Here is a 17,392-nt window from a genome sequence, read left to right as displayed (position 1 = left end):
TACTTTGTTTCATACTTCCTTCAAATGTGGAGATTTACATGGCTTTTTTTATGTTTTGATTTATTTCAAACATATTTTTAACTATGATCAATACTATAAGATCAATGGCACCATCTACACTTAACCAACATAGGTCGGTTGCAGCCCTACATCACGTCCCTACAAAGTTTCCGTAAGTACACATTTCACTTGTCGCATATATATATGCGTGGACAAAAGAATCTAAACTCACTTTTAATGTAGTTTCGTGTTATTTGATGACGTTGAGAGCGATGACTTACCAAAATTTAAGAGTATCGTAGCCAGAATCGTTGTTAAGTTCCCTAGACGTCATGACAGCCAACATTTTATTCTACAAGACATCACTGTAAGTCACTGGGTCAAACATTAAAACAAAAATAAATGACGTCAACGTATTCCTCTTACTCATACGACGTGCATTCTGAAATGACTAGGGGTCAAAAATAGAAGCAATTTCATACCGCGATAATGTCCAAAGATTTGACACCTTACTCCAACAAGGATCTACATATACATTATATGGAGTGGCGTTCTATGTAAGCTGGGGGCCGTATCTATTTCGGAATTTTGGACATAGGCTAGAATTGACCTTGGCAACTCGGACTGTTGTGGAACCATTCCACTTGCCAATTCAGTTCCTGCCGTATCCAAAACATCTTATGCCATTTCATGAGGTCCTCCAACAACCTCATAAGAGGTTTATAGGTATGTGCCAGCCTTTCTATATGGAGTATACTTATACCGCACTAAACCATAAAAAATATACTCGAAATTTAATCCCTCATATATGAATGTCTCAGATGTAATAGAAATTGTCATTCATTTGGCGCCGTTAGAGCACATCGGTGGAAGGCCGTACAGAGAGGCCATACTAATGGATTCCAGGTCATTAATTTTAACTACAATCTTTTTTAAACTGCAGACGTGTTATATTTTATTCAAACAATACAAGCTTTATTTATAGGTGGGATATAATCGTCGTGGGTATTTGGCCTGAACTGTTGCAAAGAAATGCTCTACGGTGGGTGTTAGCTAGAGAAAACAAGAGCATAATTATCGGAACTATGCTGCGCCGTAACAAGCTACACAGTAAATTCTATTATACTTAAACTTCTTTGTTGGAGTAATGTCAATGAACTTCTTTAGTAACTAAGTCTACTACATAACAATAGGATGCTTGCAAACCTCGGACCATAGCACTGTTGAATTCGATCCAGATCATCACACCACACAACGGTTGCAGAGTTAGTGTTTCTTGCAATAATTTAGAAATTATAATTAAGTAATCATGTTATTACATATCATTTACCCGTGCGTTGCAGCAATTCGGCGCTCCATGATCCAAAATCCGAGGAGTGCTTTAATCAACAATTATCTAGAGAGGAGACGGGCTTATCTGGCAACAGTGGTACCGGATGTGTAGTGTGATAGCTTGTTACATTATAGGATTTGAAGTTATGTGTCAACTAAAGATGGTCACAATTATTTGTATTTCACAATTTATGTTATCAAAAACAGCAATAAAGAATGAGCATGTCCTTGCTTAAGTTTTATGAGAAGTTCTAATTGTATGCATGAGTTGGCTTCGAAATTGTGAGTTATTATTTATACAATCTATCTGTGTTGTATTTGCAGTCTTCTAGGTAGCCACAGCTTCATGCTGAGCCATGACAGTAGCTGCTGGTCTGTCGTGTAAAAGTTCAGATTATCAATAGTATAGTAAAAATACAACAGAAATATCATATTCAGCCAGCCAAAATAATACTAAATGAACTTAAAAATAAATACATTTTTCACTCGTACAAACCTTTTACCTATGCAGCGATATCTTATATTCCAGTTGAACACTACAGACCAGATTGTATCCCATAAATCAAAACCAATATCTGAACTTTTTGTTTGAATGTTTGACCCAGTGACTTACTCTAAACATATAAAAATCTGAACTTTCACTATACAGACAAAGAGGATTGATGACAGTTCTCTGCATTTCCCCTTTTGATTTGTGATAGCAAGTTGCGAAAGTGTTTAAGGGGAAAATATTTGGCCTATTTTGCAATGCACTGTTCACAGAGTTGGAGCTTGAAATGGAAGATGAGTAAGGCTGCTAGAGATAGAAAATATGAGGTCTACTTAAAGAAACGGGAGTGGGCAACCTGTGAAATGCCAAGAACGAGCCCCCCCGGCCCACCCCCAGGCCCCAGGAGGACCAGCCATCTGCCAGTGGCGGGAAGAAGAACAGGGTTCTTCGCTGCCATAGTCGCATCGCATGTGGGGCAGGGAAGAAGAAAAACGAAGGGAAATGCTAGCCCTACCGGCTACCCCTCCCGGGGTGTCGTAGGAGGCACGGTGGTTGGTGTGCAGCACGAGCACAAATCTAGAAGAATTCAATAGCCCATGGGGATGCGTGTGATCCTAAAAACTAGTGCACCGATCGAGCATCGCCAGCCAGGCAAACAAAGAACGGAGAACCTGTGGGAGTACACCACAGCGTCAGCCATCGCGCGTAGTACGACGATACGAAATGTTTCTGTCAGACTGCTGTAATTATAGAATGTGTAATTATAGTAGTCAATCCTTGATTAGTGACATGTAGGCCTGTATGGTGTCTATTTATGTACCACTGTACATTGAGATGGAATACAATCAACATTCTCATACTCTTACATGGTATCAAAGGATTACGATCCGCTTCCGCATCCCTCGTGCGCCGCCGGTCCACGCTCGCCGCTCCGCCGATTCACTCGCCTGAAGCGCCGCCGAGCCGATCGCCGCGCCTGATCCGCGCTCGCCGCTCCGCCGATTCACTCGCCCTGCCGGAAAGAACATCTCTTATACGCTGATTTCTCCCTCGACGCCTGCGACCTTCGTCAGCGCGCTCCCCGCCGTCGCGACGCGTCCGAGGAGCACGACGCTCGCGCGGTCTCCCCGCCCGTGGACCTCGCGGCCCGCGCGGTCTTCCCGGCCTTCCCCGCCCTGCGACACCGCCGCGCGGCGCTCACGTACGGCCGCTCCCCTCCGTCGCGGCGCGTCCGAGGAGCACGACGCACGCGCGGTCTCCCCGCCCGTGGACCTCGCGGCCCGCGCGGTCTTCCCGGATCCACGCGCGCCCGGATCCACGCGCGCCGCCGGGCCTCCTCTGCTGCTCGCCCCAACTTCCTCGCGCGCCGCCGGGTCTCTCGTCCCCCTGCTCGCCCCCGCCATGGACGAGGCCGCTGCCGCAGCAGCCAAGGCTGCCGAGGACCGTCGCCTCGCCAAGTACGAGGCCGCCCACGAAGCCGTCTGGGCGCAGGCCACCGCCGTCGTCAATGTGAAGGCGCTCATCCCCATCATCCTCGACAAGGCCACGAACACCTACACCAAGTGGCGCGGGATATTCCTCACTGTCCTCGGCAAGTACGCGCTGACTCGCCACGTGCTCGACGATGAGCTGTTCCACGAGCGCCCCGCGTGGCTCCAGGCGGACTGCGTCGTCTTGACGTGGATCTACGGCACCGTCTCCGTCGACCTGCAGCAGTCGCTCCTGATCCGTCAACGCCCCGCACGTGAGGCATGGTGCTATCTCGAGGACGAGTTCCTCGGACAAAAGGAGTCTCGCGCCCTGTTGCTCGAGACGCAGTTCCGCAACCTCCGCCAAGACTCCCTGACGATTACCGAGTTCTGCCGTCGTCTGGAAACCATGGCCGCGTCTCTCGCCGAGTTCGGCGACCCCATCGGTGATCGCCAGATGGTGCTCACCCTCCTTCGTGGGTTGAGCGGAAAGTTCCGCCACATGGTGTCAATTCTCAAGATGCACCGTCCGTTCCCGACGTTCACTGAGGCCCGAACGCATCTCTTACTGGAGGAGATGGAGATTGACGCTCGCCCGCCCTCACCGCCCACGGCCCTCGTCGTGCATCAGCAGCAGGCCCCGTCTGGTCCCTCCTCCACACCGCGCCAGGGGAACCCGTCAGCTACGCAGCAGCACTCCCACGGTGTGCCCACTGGTGGCCAGCGCACCAATGGCCGTCGCCGTGGCCGCGGCGGGCGTGGTGGTGGCCAACAGCCCCCTGGAAGGGGTACGCCCTCTGCCGGACAGGGCAGTGCACCGCCGGGCATGCACCCGTCCTTCGCACAGCCTTGGGCGGGCTCGCTGCAGATGTGGCCATATGGTCGCCCTCCGCCTCAGCCGGCCTTCACCGTCTTTCCACAGTACGGCGGGTCTTTCGGCAACGTTCCCGACGGCGGCGTCTACGGCACCGGCTACACTGCGCCCCCACCGTATGTCTACGGGGGAGCTGTGCACTCACTGTCGACATTCCAGGGGCCGCCGGCGCCCTATCAGGCAGCTGCACAGGCGCCCTGGAACCCCACTCATGGAGGCGCATGGAACCAGGACTCCCTCGTGCAGTCATTCAACACCATGACGCTCACCCCGCCCGCACCATCCGAATGGTATGCTGACTCCGGTGCTGGCTCTCATATGACTGCAGACGCTGGTAAACTCTCCAACATTTTATCACCATCATCTCTTACACCTTCATCTATCATTGTGGGTAATGGTGCACTTCTTCCTGTCACGGCCACTGGATCACACATTTTTTCCTTTCCGCATCGTAATCTTGTTCTTAATGATGTTTTGGTCTCCCCAAATATAATCAAAAATCTGATTTCCATTCGTCGATTTACCACCGACAATAACTGTTCCATTGAATTTGATCCCTTTGGCCTTTCTGTGAAGGATCTACACACCAGGAACGTGATCGCCAGGTGCAATAGCTCTGGCGACCTCTACCCGTTCTATCCACCAGCCACCAGCACCTCCGCACTCCTCGCTGCCCCCACTTCGATTTGGCATCGTCGTCTCGGTCATCTTGGGCGTGAAGCTTTGTCCAAACTTATTAGCTCCAGTGTCATCTCCTGCAATAAAGATGATCTTCATCCTTTGTGTCATGCTTGCTAGCTCGGACATCACACTCGACTTCCTTTCGGTTTATCCAGTTCTAGAGCTACAAATAATTTTGATTTGATACACTGTGATCTCTGGACATCTCCTATTGTTAGTGTGTCAGGCTACAAATATTATCTTGTTATTTTAGATGATTGCTCACACTACATTTGGACTTTTCCGCTTCGCCTAAAATCCGACACGTTTTCCACACTTGCCAATTTTTTTGCTTATGCTCGCACACAATTTGGCACCACCATCAAGAGCGTCCATTGCGACAACGGCCGAGAGTTTGACAATTCCCTGGCCCGCACGTTCTTTCTCTCCCACGGCGTTACCCTTCGTATGTCGTGCCACTACACATCCCAGCAAAATGGCAAAGCCGAACGTTCCATTCGCACTCTTAACAATATTTTGCGCTCTCTCTTATTTCAGGCGAGTCTCCCTCCGGTTTACTGGGTTGAGGCACTTCACACCGCCACATACCTCGTCAACCGGCTCCCTACCAAAACCCTCGCCTCCTCCACTCCTCACTATCATTTATATTCGACCCAGCCATCCTATGAGCACCTCAAGGTCTTTGGCTGTGCCTGTTACCCCAACATGTCTTCCACAGCACCCCACAAACTTGCACCCCGTTCATCCCTATGTGTCTTTCTCGGCTACTCCTCAGAACACAAAGGCTATCGGTGCCTCGAGCTAGAGTCGAATCGCATCATCACCTCCAGACATGTCGTTTTTGATGAATCTTTTTTTCCTTTCGCCGACATGTCAACCTCACCAATGGCATCCTCAGCTTTGGACTTCCTTCTTGACGACAGTGACCTCACCGCTCCTATTCCTGGAGCAAGATTTGTGCATGCAGGTGCTCCTCTCGATGGTCGTGGGGCAACTGGGCCACCCACGCCACCTCCTGCGCCATTTAGCGTCGGGCTACGGTCTCCAGCATCGCGTGCTGGGCCAGGGGCGCCCAGCTCCCCTTCTGCCACGACGACCACCGGCGCTGCAGCCAGCAGCACCTCCTCGCCGACCACGTCCCCGGTCGGCGCTGCTGCCCCTGTGTCTCGTTCACAGACAGTTGCCAGTAGCGCCGCGGCCACCGGACGCACGATCGTCACCAGGCCGATCTCCATCACCCCCGTCGACAATGCGCACTCCATGCGCACCCGCGGCAAGGCCGGCATAGCACAACCCGTGGATCGCCTCAACCTCCACGCTGTGCCCATGTCGCCTTTGCCCCGCTCCGTTCGTGATGCCCTGTCAGATCCCAATTGGCGCTCTGCTATGCAAGCTGAGTTTGATGCACTGATCGCCAATGACACTTGGAGCCTGGTGCCACGCCCTCCCGGAGTCAATCTTGTTACTGGAAAATGGATTTTTCGGCACAAACTGAATGCAGATGGGTCTCTTGATCGCTACAAGGCACGCTGGGTCCTTGAGGCTTTACCCAACGCCCTGGTCTAGATTATGATGAGACTTTCAGTCCAGTCGTCAAGCCAGCGATAGTTCGGGTTATTCTCTCTCTGGCTCTCTCTCAGAATTGGCCCATCCATCAGTTAGATGTGAAGAATGCATTCTTACATGGCACTCTCACAGAGACAGTGTATTGCGTGCAGCCCTTTGGTTTTGCATATTCCTCCCGTCCGGACCTGGTTTGTCGGCTCAACAAGTCTCTGTATGGACTGAAGCAGGCTCCTCGTGTTTGGCATCACCGGTTCGCTTCATATCTCTCTTCCATTGGATTTGTTGAAACCAAGTCGGACAGTTCATTATTTATTTATTGCCGAGGGTCAGACACCGCCTATTTGTTGCTCTATGTGGATGACATCGTTCTCACTGCCTCCTCTGCCGGGTTCCTTCACACAGTTATTGGGGCTCTTCAGCGTGAGTTTGCTATGACGGACTTGGGTCAGCTTCACCATTTTTTGGGTATCTCTGTGACACGCTCTGCCGATGGTCTGTTTCTCTCCCAACGGCAGTACACTCAGGATATTTTGGAGCGCGCCGGGATGAGTGCGTGCAAGCCATGCAGCACGCCTGTGGATCTTCACTCCAAATTATCTGCAGAAGGACCTCCTGTTGGTGACGCTACACAGTACCGCAGCCTGGCAGGCGCTCTATAGTATTTGACTTTCACCCGTCCAGACATTGCCTTCGTTGTTCAGCAGATCTGTCTCTATATGCATGATCCTCGGGAGCCACACCTCGCAGCTCTCAAGCGCATCTTGCGATACCTACAGGGTACTATGTCACTTGGACTGACTATGCATCGGTCTTCCCCTACGGAGCTCGTTGTCTACACGGATGCCGACTGGGCTGGATGTCCCGATACTCGTCGATCGACCTCTGGCTATGCAGTGTTCCTTGGAGACAACCTGGTGTCATGGTCTTCCAAGCGACAGCACACGGTCTCCCGATCCAGCGCCGAGGCAGAATACCGTGCTGTGGCGAACGGTGTCGCTGAAGCTACCTGGTTACGTCAGTTACTCCTTGAGCTTCACCACCTACCTCGTCGTGCCACCCTGGTATATTGTGACAATGTTAGTGCCGTATATCTCTCTAGCAATCCAGTGCAGCATCAGCGGACGAAGCATGTTGAGATCGATCTCCATTTTGTTCGAGAGAAGGTCGCCCTCGGTCATGTTCGAGTACTTCATGTTCCTACGACATCACAGTATGCCGACATCTTCACCAAGGGTCTCCCCACCTCATTGTACCAGGAGTTCCGGTCCAGCCTGACTGTTAGCGATGCTCCCGATTAGACTGCGGGGGAGTGTCAGACTGCTGTAATTATAGAATGTGTAATTATAGTAGCCAATCCTTGATTAGTGACATGTAGGCCTGTATGGTGTCTATTTATGTACCACTGTACATTGAGATGGAATACAATCAACATTCTCATACTCTTACAGTTTCTCGCGGTAACTATGCTCCATGATGCAGTGTCACTCTCCTAGTCTCCTTGGTTGCTCTATATATATACTGCATTTGCTGCAATGATGTCTGTCAATGATGCACAGGCCAACATATACGTACTCGCGTCGCTGTCGAGCACTAGTACTGCTACTAAACCATTGTAGCTAGCACTGTGACTGACCTAACTCGTGCTCTCTGGCCGTACGTCTGGGCGTAAATATATACACTTTGCCCAGGGTTGGCGTAGACGTGCGGAAACACTTGGATGCTGTTTGGTTCACGAAATATAACGTAAAAAGTAATGATAATGGTTTACAATCAATTACCGGCGGTAACAAGTTTGAATAGTCCGATATCAATTTTTTTGTATGGTATCTAATTACGGTTGGACTAAAACAAACACGATTTAATGTTATTACTTACTCATTACGTTACAAATATGTGAATCAAACGGTATCTTGGTGAAAGCAATGTGTCCACTCCGAGGGCACTACTCGGTGCTTAACGCTAGCAATAATAGTGGAATGGCCGAATTAACAGGGTTCCACACGCCGCGCGCGTCGCCATCGGATTAAGCCCGTGGGACGAAACTATCGTCGGCTGAATGGACCAGTGGACCGCCCGGCGTCGCCGCCGTACTGCCAAATGCCCTGGATGCGCCGCGCCGCCGATCAATGTGTTGGCATGGCATGCGTGGCGCCGGGGAAAGCCTTCTTGCCTTCCATCGTCATCATGTGAAAAGCGCAGCGGCGCCGTTTCTTTCCCGGGGGTGCGTTTTGAATCGGCTTGGCGTTGGCGAACGTCACCCCTGGAACACTGTCTCGTGAGCGCGAGCCGCGACGAGGGGAGGCCATCACGTCACTAGGGATAGAACCGACCAGAACGGGAAACCGATTCCCTTTCCGTAACAAACTTGCGCCCTTTTGGTATTAACAGTCGCCGCTATCACGAGGTCATTCCAGATCCGGCGGAAAACTGACGACACGTCCGTTTTCACCCAGGCGCCGGCCGTGTGCCGCAGGAAGCAAAACCGCGGCCGTACGCCGCCTCACCGTGGAGCGGCCGCAGCGGATCGGCGGGAGGACGAATCAAAAACCAAAGCCAGAAACAGGCTGGAGTACTGGACTGTCTCCGCTCCTCTCTGCCGGTGCCGGACAGGAAGCGCTGTTAATTTTGCAGTGCAGCCGCGATATATGCCATCTCTCCGTTTCGACCCCACGTCGCTGTCGGTGGTGTAGCCGCGAGTACAGCCACCGTCAGACAGTGGGGGCGCGAATTGTATGCTTCGCCCCCAGCGGAGCCCCCACGCAGCCAGTACTGGCGGGCATTGGGTTCTTCTGGCGAGACCACGACGAGGACCAACGCCGAGGGCCGCGGGCCACGGGCGGATTGGAGACGACAGCGCCATCGCCGCATTCATGGCGCTTCTCCACAGCTAGTGCAGGGGAGAGCAGCCTTCCCTTTCTCTCCGTTCTGGCATTTTTTGGTCTTGCGACCACGACCACGATGGGAAATCCTTTCCTGCCAGGGACGTGGTTACGGAACGTCGGTGGTGCTGCGTACCACCACCACCAGCGGACTGCACCAGAGATGGCTGACGGCTTATTAGGATTCAAATTCTGGCTTAGATTTTCTAATACATTTTTATATTGTACATCTATATATATATATATATATTAATAAACGTTTTTTTTTTGGTCTTCCGTGTTGGTCCCCGTCAGATAGTCTGAAACGCTGTCCCATTGTAAAAGTTCAGAAATATAGATTCTACAAGTAGATAGATAGATACTATGCAACCCGTGTGGGTAAATATGACAGGAAAACAGAGAGGCAAATATATTGCCGAGCGGCAACTAACATGCCTAAATCATGTTGACGTTACTGTAACAACAAAAGCTCGTGGATCCAACCCAGCACATTGAGGAAGATTCCTAGCAAGTGAGCACTGGTAGGCCAAAGCGCTCATAAAATGATCAAATAATCTGAAAGGCAGCGGCACCGGCATTCACACTGAATTCCCTGCGCACGTCAAGCTGATCTAGCAGTCTAGCACAGGTCAAATTGGTCAAAGTCGGTCAAGACAGACCACTTGCAGTAGTTTTCAGACGACCACCCGAGGTAATTTCTTGGCTAGCCGTCCCAATACAATACCCCCTTAACCATTCTCGCGTTTTATTGGGTGTTCTCATAGACACCGTGAGAAGGAGAAAAGAAGGCTGACTGGTTAGCATATACATGCAACGACGACAGTTTGAAGACATAACGAGCAAGTTTACTCGATGTTAGTAGAACAATGCGTGTTTAAAGAGATAGTAGCTCTTTTTGACCTGAAGGTCTATAGAGAAACTCCTATTGTTCTCTAAATGACTCATTAAATCTTTTAAGAAGTGAACATAAAACCGTTTCTTCCATAGTCCGCTAATTAGACTCGCTAAATTTAGTTGCTTGCTATCCAATCTTATTTACTCTGGCAACCAGGTAGTAACTCGCTAAATATAGTTGGCGCCGATTTATTCACACACGCGTGTTTATTTTTTTCTTTTTCCCACGCAACGAGGTAGCCACATCCGACATATATTTTTTTTCCTTTTCCGCGCAGCGTTAGATAGGCCACGCTGCGAGGCCACTGCTCCCCACTATATGAGTTGCTTGTAACACTAAACAGTGACTACAAAAATACAAGCCACATCCTTAGCTAGCTAGTGCGTTAATCCATGTACCTTTCGTGTCTACTACTACAAATAAGCCCGCTTTCGTCAGTCGTCACAGGTATAACAAACTAAGGATGCAGTATGACTCTTTCGTCAGGCTTCCACTGCTTTGGCCAACCATCCACACCGAGTCACCGACTCCGCTAAGCGCCGTGCCTCCCGGGCCCCACCGTAACCAAAGATTTGGCAGCGACCGTACGTGACGTGGGCCCAGCAGAGGAAACGGGGGGAAGGAGGGAGTAGATTACTCTCGCTAACCAGCCGCGCGCATCCCCTCCCATTTTTATCTGCTTCGCTTCGCTTCGCTTAAACCAGCTCGACCTTCGCTTTTGCGGCGGAGAACATAACTTTGCTATTAGCTTGTTCGCTGCGGCTTGCTGCGGCTGCAATCCGGCTGCGGCTGCGGCTTCTACAGTATTTTTCTATTTATGGATTGCAGCTGCAGCAATCCAAACAGCTGCAACAGTGTCGGCTTGCAGCCAGCCGAACACGCCCATATATATACAATCTCCTCTTGCTGCTCTCCACTCGGACCACTCCCACTCTTCAAGCCCACACAGAGCTCTGCACAAGAAAAGGGGAGGAAGGACGAGCCGGAGCCACTCAGCCGCCACCTCACCCCCCCCATCGGCCGCCTGCGTCCCACCACCCGCTCCTGCTGCCGGGCCTGCCGCCCGTTGCTCTCGCCACTGAAGCCCTCGCCGCCGCCTCCGCCTCCGCCCGCTTGCTTGCCCTCCTGCCGGCTGCCTCCCGGGTACGCCTGTCAGCTTGTGACGCCGTCGGTTCTTGCCCCGTTCTTGGCATGCTTTTCATCTGGTTCGGCCGATGCGTTCTTGCTGGGAGGCCCTTGATTTGTTCTGGGTGTCTCGGGTTCTTCTCCTCCGTACTAGTGGCAGTGTGTGTGGGTTAGCGCCACCATTTGCTCGATTTGGCGTTCCTTCGCTCTCTGCCGGCAGCAGATTTACATTCACATCCTCTCTCCTTCGGTCCCTTGTTTCTTGCTTGGTTTGTTGCCTTCGGTTCGCGGCTTTACCTCGCGTTGGTGCTCCTTTTTAACCGACTCATGCTTCGGCTCACGAAGATTTCCGCGCCTATTGTGTCTGCCCACCCCCCTGCGTGGCATTCACGCACCTTCTTGTTTGTTTGCTTTAATGAGCTGCATGATAAGCGAGCGGATCCTGATGTATCCCCCCTTGTCTCCGTCGCAGATGAGAAGCGGCGCAACCTGGGCAGCGGAAGCGTGGTCGGCCTGAGCCTTCGCCGGGGTTTCTGCCGAGAAGGATCCTGGAGATTAAGCGCATGGGTTCCTTGGAGGCCCGGTACAGGCCGGCCGGGGCAGCGTAAGGCCTCCCTCCCTCCCTCCCCTTCACTTCTCGATCTACCACACCCCGCCTGCTGCTCACGCTTTTGAGCTGGTTCTGCTTGCTGCGCACTGTGGGTAGCGTGCTAATCCAGCTCCAGTCTCAGATGCGCCACCGCCATTTGCTTTACCATGTGCGGTCATGTGGTGCGCGCTGTATCGACATGCATCTAAGCGGGTATTGATGCCTGTGTGTGCGGCGAGGGATGGTGGTGGTGACTGGTGACCATCCTCCGCTCTCATTATCATGTAATCTTTGCAGCAGGGAGTGTTTCGGTATTACTGCCATGTACCCTGTACAAGATGCCGCCCCTTCCCTTCTGGTCGCTGTTCCGTTCACCATGCCCCCTGCCCCTCCTGGCCTCCTCCATAACTTCCCCTGATTTTCTAGGTGGTGCTGGTAGTGGTGGTTATGCCTTCACGACATCTTCCACCGGCCCGTCCGTTCTTCCTCCCATTTTGCCATCCCAGCCAGACAAACCGGCAAGAACCTTGCCCCCCCCCCTGATGATATGCATGGTTGGTGGTGGTTCGCTGGCGATGCGTTTCGAGCATGTAAATCTGCCCGTCCTCACACTCGTCGGGATTTTCACGGTCCTCCTGGCCGAAAGTTACTCTGTCGATTTTCGACCCCATATTTGGATTTCAACAAGTTTTGCTTCGAGCTGGCCAGTTTCTTCTGCTGTAAAGCACGCAGCCTGCGTCAGTGGCCATCCATCATCCATGTGCTCGCGCTGCTGTTTTGACCCCCAAAGACTGCACCTTGTGGCAGCAGCTCTATTAAAAATACCTGCACTGCAAGCATTACCTATTTACCTTCATGTGCAGTGTCTGCAAAGTGACACGGCTCGGCAGCGACGAGCAGGTCAGCTACTGCTGCCGTATGGTGCCTCCTCTGGCCCCGGACGGCCGGACCGTTGAATTGACGGGCTTGGCGTGTATAAATCTTGGTCGGGTCTATATTTTGGACCAGATTTTCTTGATGATGTTTACCCTAGGACCGGGAAGAAAATGTTTTCTCCTTCTCTGTAGCTGGGATTATTCATCCGTGCTGTCTTTTTCGTTGCTTGTTTCACGGTATTCAAAGAACATGGAGGGTTTGGTACCAGGCGTCTTCGTGTATGATCTGCTTTCCCAAAAGATGTGACTAACAAAGTAGAGCTCTCGACAATGACAGATGCCACTAATTTCTTTTGGCTCCTTTTTAATTCTCAGTGCTGGATGAGGATTTTTTCCTTTAGCCTTTTTTTCTTCTATAGGCGAGCATGCGTGACACTGCAAGTTTTGCTATAAAAAAGATGTGCTTTGAATGCTTTTAGTTTTAGTATTACAAGGAAGTACTGTTCGCAGATGCCTCCACATGACCACATGTCAGTGGATTCGTCTCCTCCCGAGCTAGAGTATTAAATAAATAAGATCAATGCAATCTTCTAGGAAAGTTAAACACCAGCACCAGTACTTTTTAGTTGTACCTTTATAGAACTAAGACTTAATGAATATAATTTTGTTGTTACCTCTGTCTACTGTTATAATTTCAACAATATAGTTGTAAATATTTTCGCACGGACCTGCTGAAAAAATCTGTATTGCTATTTGCTAACATGTAGTTTAGGTAAACACTGTGATCGCATGTGCTCGAAATTGCACTTATTTCTTCAGCAATTTACCACCTGTAATTTCCCCCTGGTGTAATTCTCTGTTCTATCACCATAAATGGTTTGAACGTACATCCACTTACTTTTTTTTTTGTGATGACAACATTATATCCACAAACAGTTGTAATACAAATCAAATATGTTGTTTTTCAATATCATTTTTGTGATGACTAGGATTACTAATTGCTGTTAAAATACACACATTGGTTGTTTTCTTTGTACTTTTTTCAGTGAGGACACAGCTAAGAGAAGGACCCAAAAAAGCAAAAGTTTCAAAGAGGTTGAAAAATTTGATGTTTTTGTGCTGGAGAAAAGTTCTGGTTGCAAGTTCCGATCGATGCAACTTTTGCTCTTCGCTATCATGTCTGCTGCATTTCTAACAATCCTATACACACCATCTGTGTATGAACATCAGTTGCAGTCAAGCTCTCGGTGAGTATACCTGCGCACAATATCCAGTAATGCAGTATAGGATCTTGATACCTCCCCATTAGTTCATGGTGTCATGTTTTCATGATTGATCTGTGAAGCTTTTTTATATAGCAATACACTGTCTATTTGTGTGGTGCTTATGCTATCCGTGATGCTTTTGCAGGCTTGTCAATGGGTGGATATGGGATAAGAGGAGTTCTGATCCCCGATATGTATCTTCTGCTAGCATTCAATGGGAGGATGTATATAAAAGTATCCAAAATCTGAATGTTGGTGAACAGAAGCTCAGTGTTGGACTCCTGAATTTTAACAGGACTGAGTTCGACGCTTGGACACACATGCTCCCAGAAAGTGATTTTTCAATCATAAGGCTGGAGCATGCCAATGAAAGCATTACCTGGCAAACTCTCTATCCTGAATGGATAGATGAGGAGGAAGAAACTGAGATACCATCTTGTCCTTCGCTTCCAGATCCAAGTGTCCCAAGAGCAACGCATTTTGATGTTATTGCTGTTAAGCTCCCCTGTTCTCGTGTGGCTGGTTGGTCAAGAGATGTTGCAAGGTTACATTTGCAGTTATCAGCAGCAAAATTAGCAGCGACCACAGCAAGAGGCAATAGTGGAATCCATGTGCTGTTTGTGACTGATTGCTTCCCGATTCCGAACCTCTTCTCTTGCAAGGACCTAGTGAAGCGTGAAGGCAATGCTTGGATGTACAAACCTGACGTGAAGGCGTTGAAGGAGAAGCTCAGGCTGCCTGTTGGTTCCTGTGAGCTTGCTGTTCCACTCAACGCAAAAGGTAATTTGACAATGTATCAAGCTTTTAATAGCTTCCTATCAGAAGATGCTCATTATTTTCCTAGTCTATCCTAATGCACATGTCTCAAAATTTGTAAAACTCTATATGAGTAGACTATAATTGCATGCACGAACATTTCAACACAACATATGGATACAAATAATGCCACATTGCAGAGGAATTTTACAGTTGAATATTAGAACACCTATCTTTTCTGGAAAAATAAACCCAAAATATACCTATTCACTGGCTATTCTTTTTTCACAAGAATCATGAACAACGTCCATTCTTCTGCAGCACGACTCTACACAGTAGACAGACGCAGAGAAGCATATGCTACAATACTGCATTCAGCAAGTGAATATGTTTGCGGCGCGATCACGGCAGCTCAAAGCATTCGTCAGGCAGGATCAACAAGAGACCTAGTTATTCTCGTCGACGACACCATAAGTGACCACCACCGCAAGGGGCTGGAATCTGCGGGGTGGAAGGTCAGGATAATACAGAGGATCCGGAACCCCAAAGCCGAGCGCGACGCCTACAACGAGTGGAACTACAGCAAATTCCGGCTGTGGCAGCTCACGGATTACGACAAGGTCATCTTCATCGACGCGGATCTCCTCATCCTGAGGAACATCGATTTCCTGTTCGCGCTGCCGGAGATCACGGCGACGGGGAACAACGCGACGCTCTTCAACTCGGGAGTGATGGTCATCGAGCCTTCGAACTGCACGTTCCGGCTACTGATGGAGCACATCGACGAGATAACGTCGTACAACGGCGGGGACCAGGGGTACCTGAACGAGATATTCACGTGGTGGCACCGGATCCCGAAGCACATGAACTTCCTGAAGCATTTCTGGGAGGGCGACGAGGAGGAGGTGAAGGCGAAGAAGACCCGGCTGTTCGGCGCGAACCCGCCGGTCCTCTACGTGCTCCACTACCTGGGGAGGAAGCCGTGGCTGTGCTTCCGGGACTACGACTGCAACTGGAACGTGGAGATCCTGCGGGAGTTCGCGAGCGACGTCGCGCACGCCCGCTGGTGGAAGGTGCACAACCGGATGCCCAGGAAGCTCCAGAGCTACTGCCTTCTGAGGTCGAGCCTGAAGGCCGGGCTGGAGTGGGAGCGGCGGCAGGCCGAGAAGGCGAACTTCACGGACGGGCATTGGAAGCGGAACGTAACGGACCCGAGGCTGAAGACCTGCTTCGAGAAGTTCTGCTTCTGGGAGAGCATGCTGTGGCACTGGGGCGAGAAGAGCAAGAGCAACTCGACGACGACGCGGAACAGCGCCGTGCCGGCAACGACAACGACAACGCCTGCTGCTGCGAGCCTGTCGAGCTCGTGAGACTTGTAGATAGCTCTGTCTGCCGAGAGTAGTATACCAGTACCAGATACAGAACTTCTGAAGCTCCATACATACATAGCGACAGCTCTGTAAAGGTAGCTATGTAGGCCTTTTCCTTCCCCGAATGACTATATACCTTCGTCTTCGTTCGCCGTCACAGCTGCAGGCAGCTCCCTCCCTCCCGCTGGTTTCCGATGGTTAACAATTCTTTTGTTTTTGCCAATAATTCATCAGTATAGGATGTCAGGCTATGTTGCCTCAATTCCCAGTGGCTATTGCTGTGCTGCAGTACGTCTGGTTTGATATGTGGTGGTTGAACGGATTTTTCAGTGATAAAATCTGGAGTGGTGCAATATGGGGTTGCTGACCATCGAACACTGCGTCATCTTGGGACGAGTATGACGGCATCACCTTTTATGCCGTAGTGAAGTTGGAATTTAGCTCGCTCGCTCGCTGGGTACCGAAGGATGAACGAAACCACCCTTGACTTGTGAGCCGTTTGGATGCACAGCATCTTACTGATACAGAGCAAAGCATCATTGCGCCCGTCGGGAGGTCTGGTCCGGTTGAGCTGCTGTTGTGGCAAAGAACGAAACGCATCCATGTTCTCGTCATGTTCAGCTCCTTGGAGATGCAGCCCTTTGCAGCTCATCAGCCTGATGAGTCTGCTGTCCTTCTTTCCAACAGCAGCACAGCTAAAAAAGCACACAGGGACAGGGATAGGATAGGCTGTACGAGCTTGCTCCGGCGGGCGGCGGCGGCGGCATGTACAGGACAGGCTCCCGATTGATGAGTCCTTCTTCCCCTTGTCGCTCATGCCTAGAGTAGTTGGACGTTTGCGTTGCAAGTGACTGGGATTAGGTTTTCTCCTTGTTTGCCACTAGAAAAAAAAATCCTAGACAGAAGTCCAGATCTGACGCGTACTATATTACAATACGGAGTAAGTACACGGAAAAGGCACATCTCTACCCACTATTCTTGCCATTCCCACGCGCGTCGGCGTCGGCGTCGCGTTGCGAGCTCGCTCCTTTGTTTTTTTTTTTGGGTGCCGCCCTGCCTGTGTCTGTGAGCCATCGTCCGAGACACTCCGTCGTGGTCCGTACCGGGGTGCACTACAATATTGTCTGGGAGAGGACGGGTTCGTACACGCGGCGGCGGCGGCGGTGGCCGGTGGGAGCCCCAGTCCCCCGGTGTCACTGCCTCGGCCAGCACGAGCGGGAGTGCGG

The 17,392-nt window shown here is 50.7% G+C and overlaps 1 protein-coding gene, 2 long non-coding RNA genes and 1 pseudogene across 3 annotated transcripts; all 4 read left to right on the top strand.

The window, feature by feature from the left end:
• Positions 1 to 88: 88 nt before the first annotated feature.
• On the top strand, positions 89 to 645 carry LOC103636428 (uncharacterized). The gene is made up of 3 exons (XR_002264643.1): positions 89 to 172; positions 244 to 367; positions 456 to 645. It is a non-coding gene; the product is annotated as an uncharacterized lncRNA (long non-coding RNA).
• Positions 646 to 1,001: 356 nt separating this feature from the next.
• On the top strand, positions 1,002 to 1,487 carry LOC103636427 (uncharacterized). Its single transcript, XR_002264081.1, has 3 exons — positions 1,002 to 1,110; positions 1,194 to 1,265; positions 1,344 to 1,487. It is a non-coding gene; the product is annotated as an uncharacterized lncRNA (long non-coding RNA).
• A 1,736-nt stretch (positions 1,488 to 3,223) lies between these two features.
• Positions 3,224 to 6,036, top strand: LOC109941952 (uncharacterized; annotated as a pseudogene).
• A 5,144-nt stretch (positions 6,037 to 11,180) lies between these two features.
• On the top strand, positions 11,181 to 16,312 carry LOC100272808 (uncharacterized). The gene is made up of 5 exons (NM_001352567.1): positions 11,181 to 11,329; positions 11,784 to 11,915; positions 13,822 to 14,022; positions 14,186 to 14,820; positions 15,118 to 16,312. Exons 2-5 carry the CDS (start codon positions 11,875 to 11,877, stop codon positions 16,164 to 16,166), a joined length of 1,926 nt encoding a protein of 641 aa, NP_001339496.1. The 5' UTR covers positions 11,181 to 11,329; positions 11,784 to 11,874; the 3' UTR covers positions 16,167 to 16,312.
• The last annotated feature ends 1,080 nt before the right edge of the window (positions 16,313 to 17,392 follow it).

This window comes from Zea mays, chromosome 8, assembly GCF_902167145.1.
Source record: "Zea mays cultivar B73 chromosome 8, Zm-B73-REFERENCE-NAM-5.0, whole genome shotgun sequence".
NCBI lineage: Eukaryota > Viridiplantae > Streptophyta > Magnoliopsida > Poales > Poaceae > Zea > Zea mays.
This window is presented reverse-complemented; position numbering and strand designations above follow the sequence as displayed.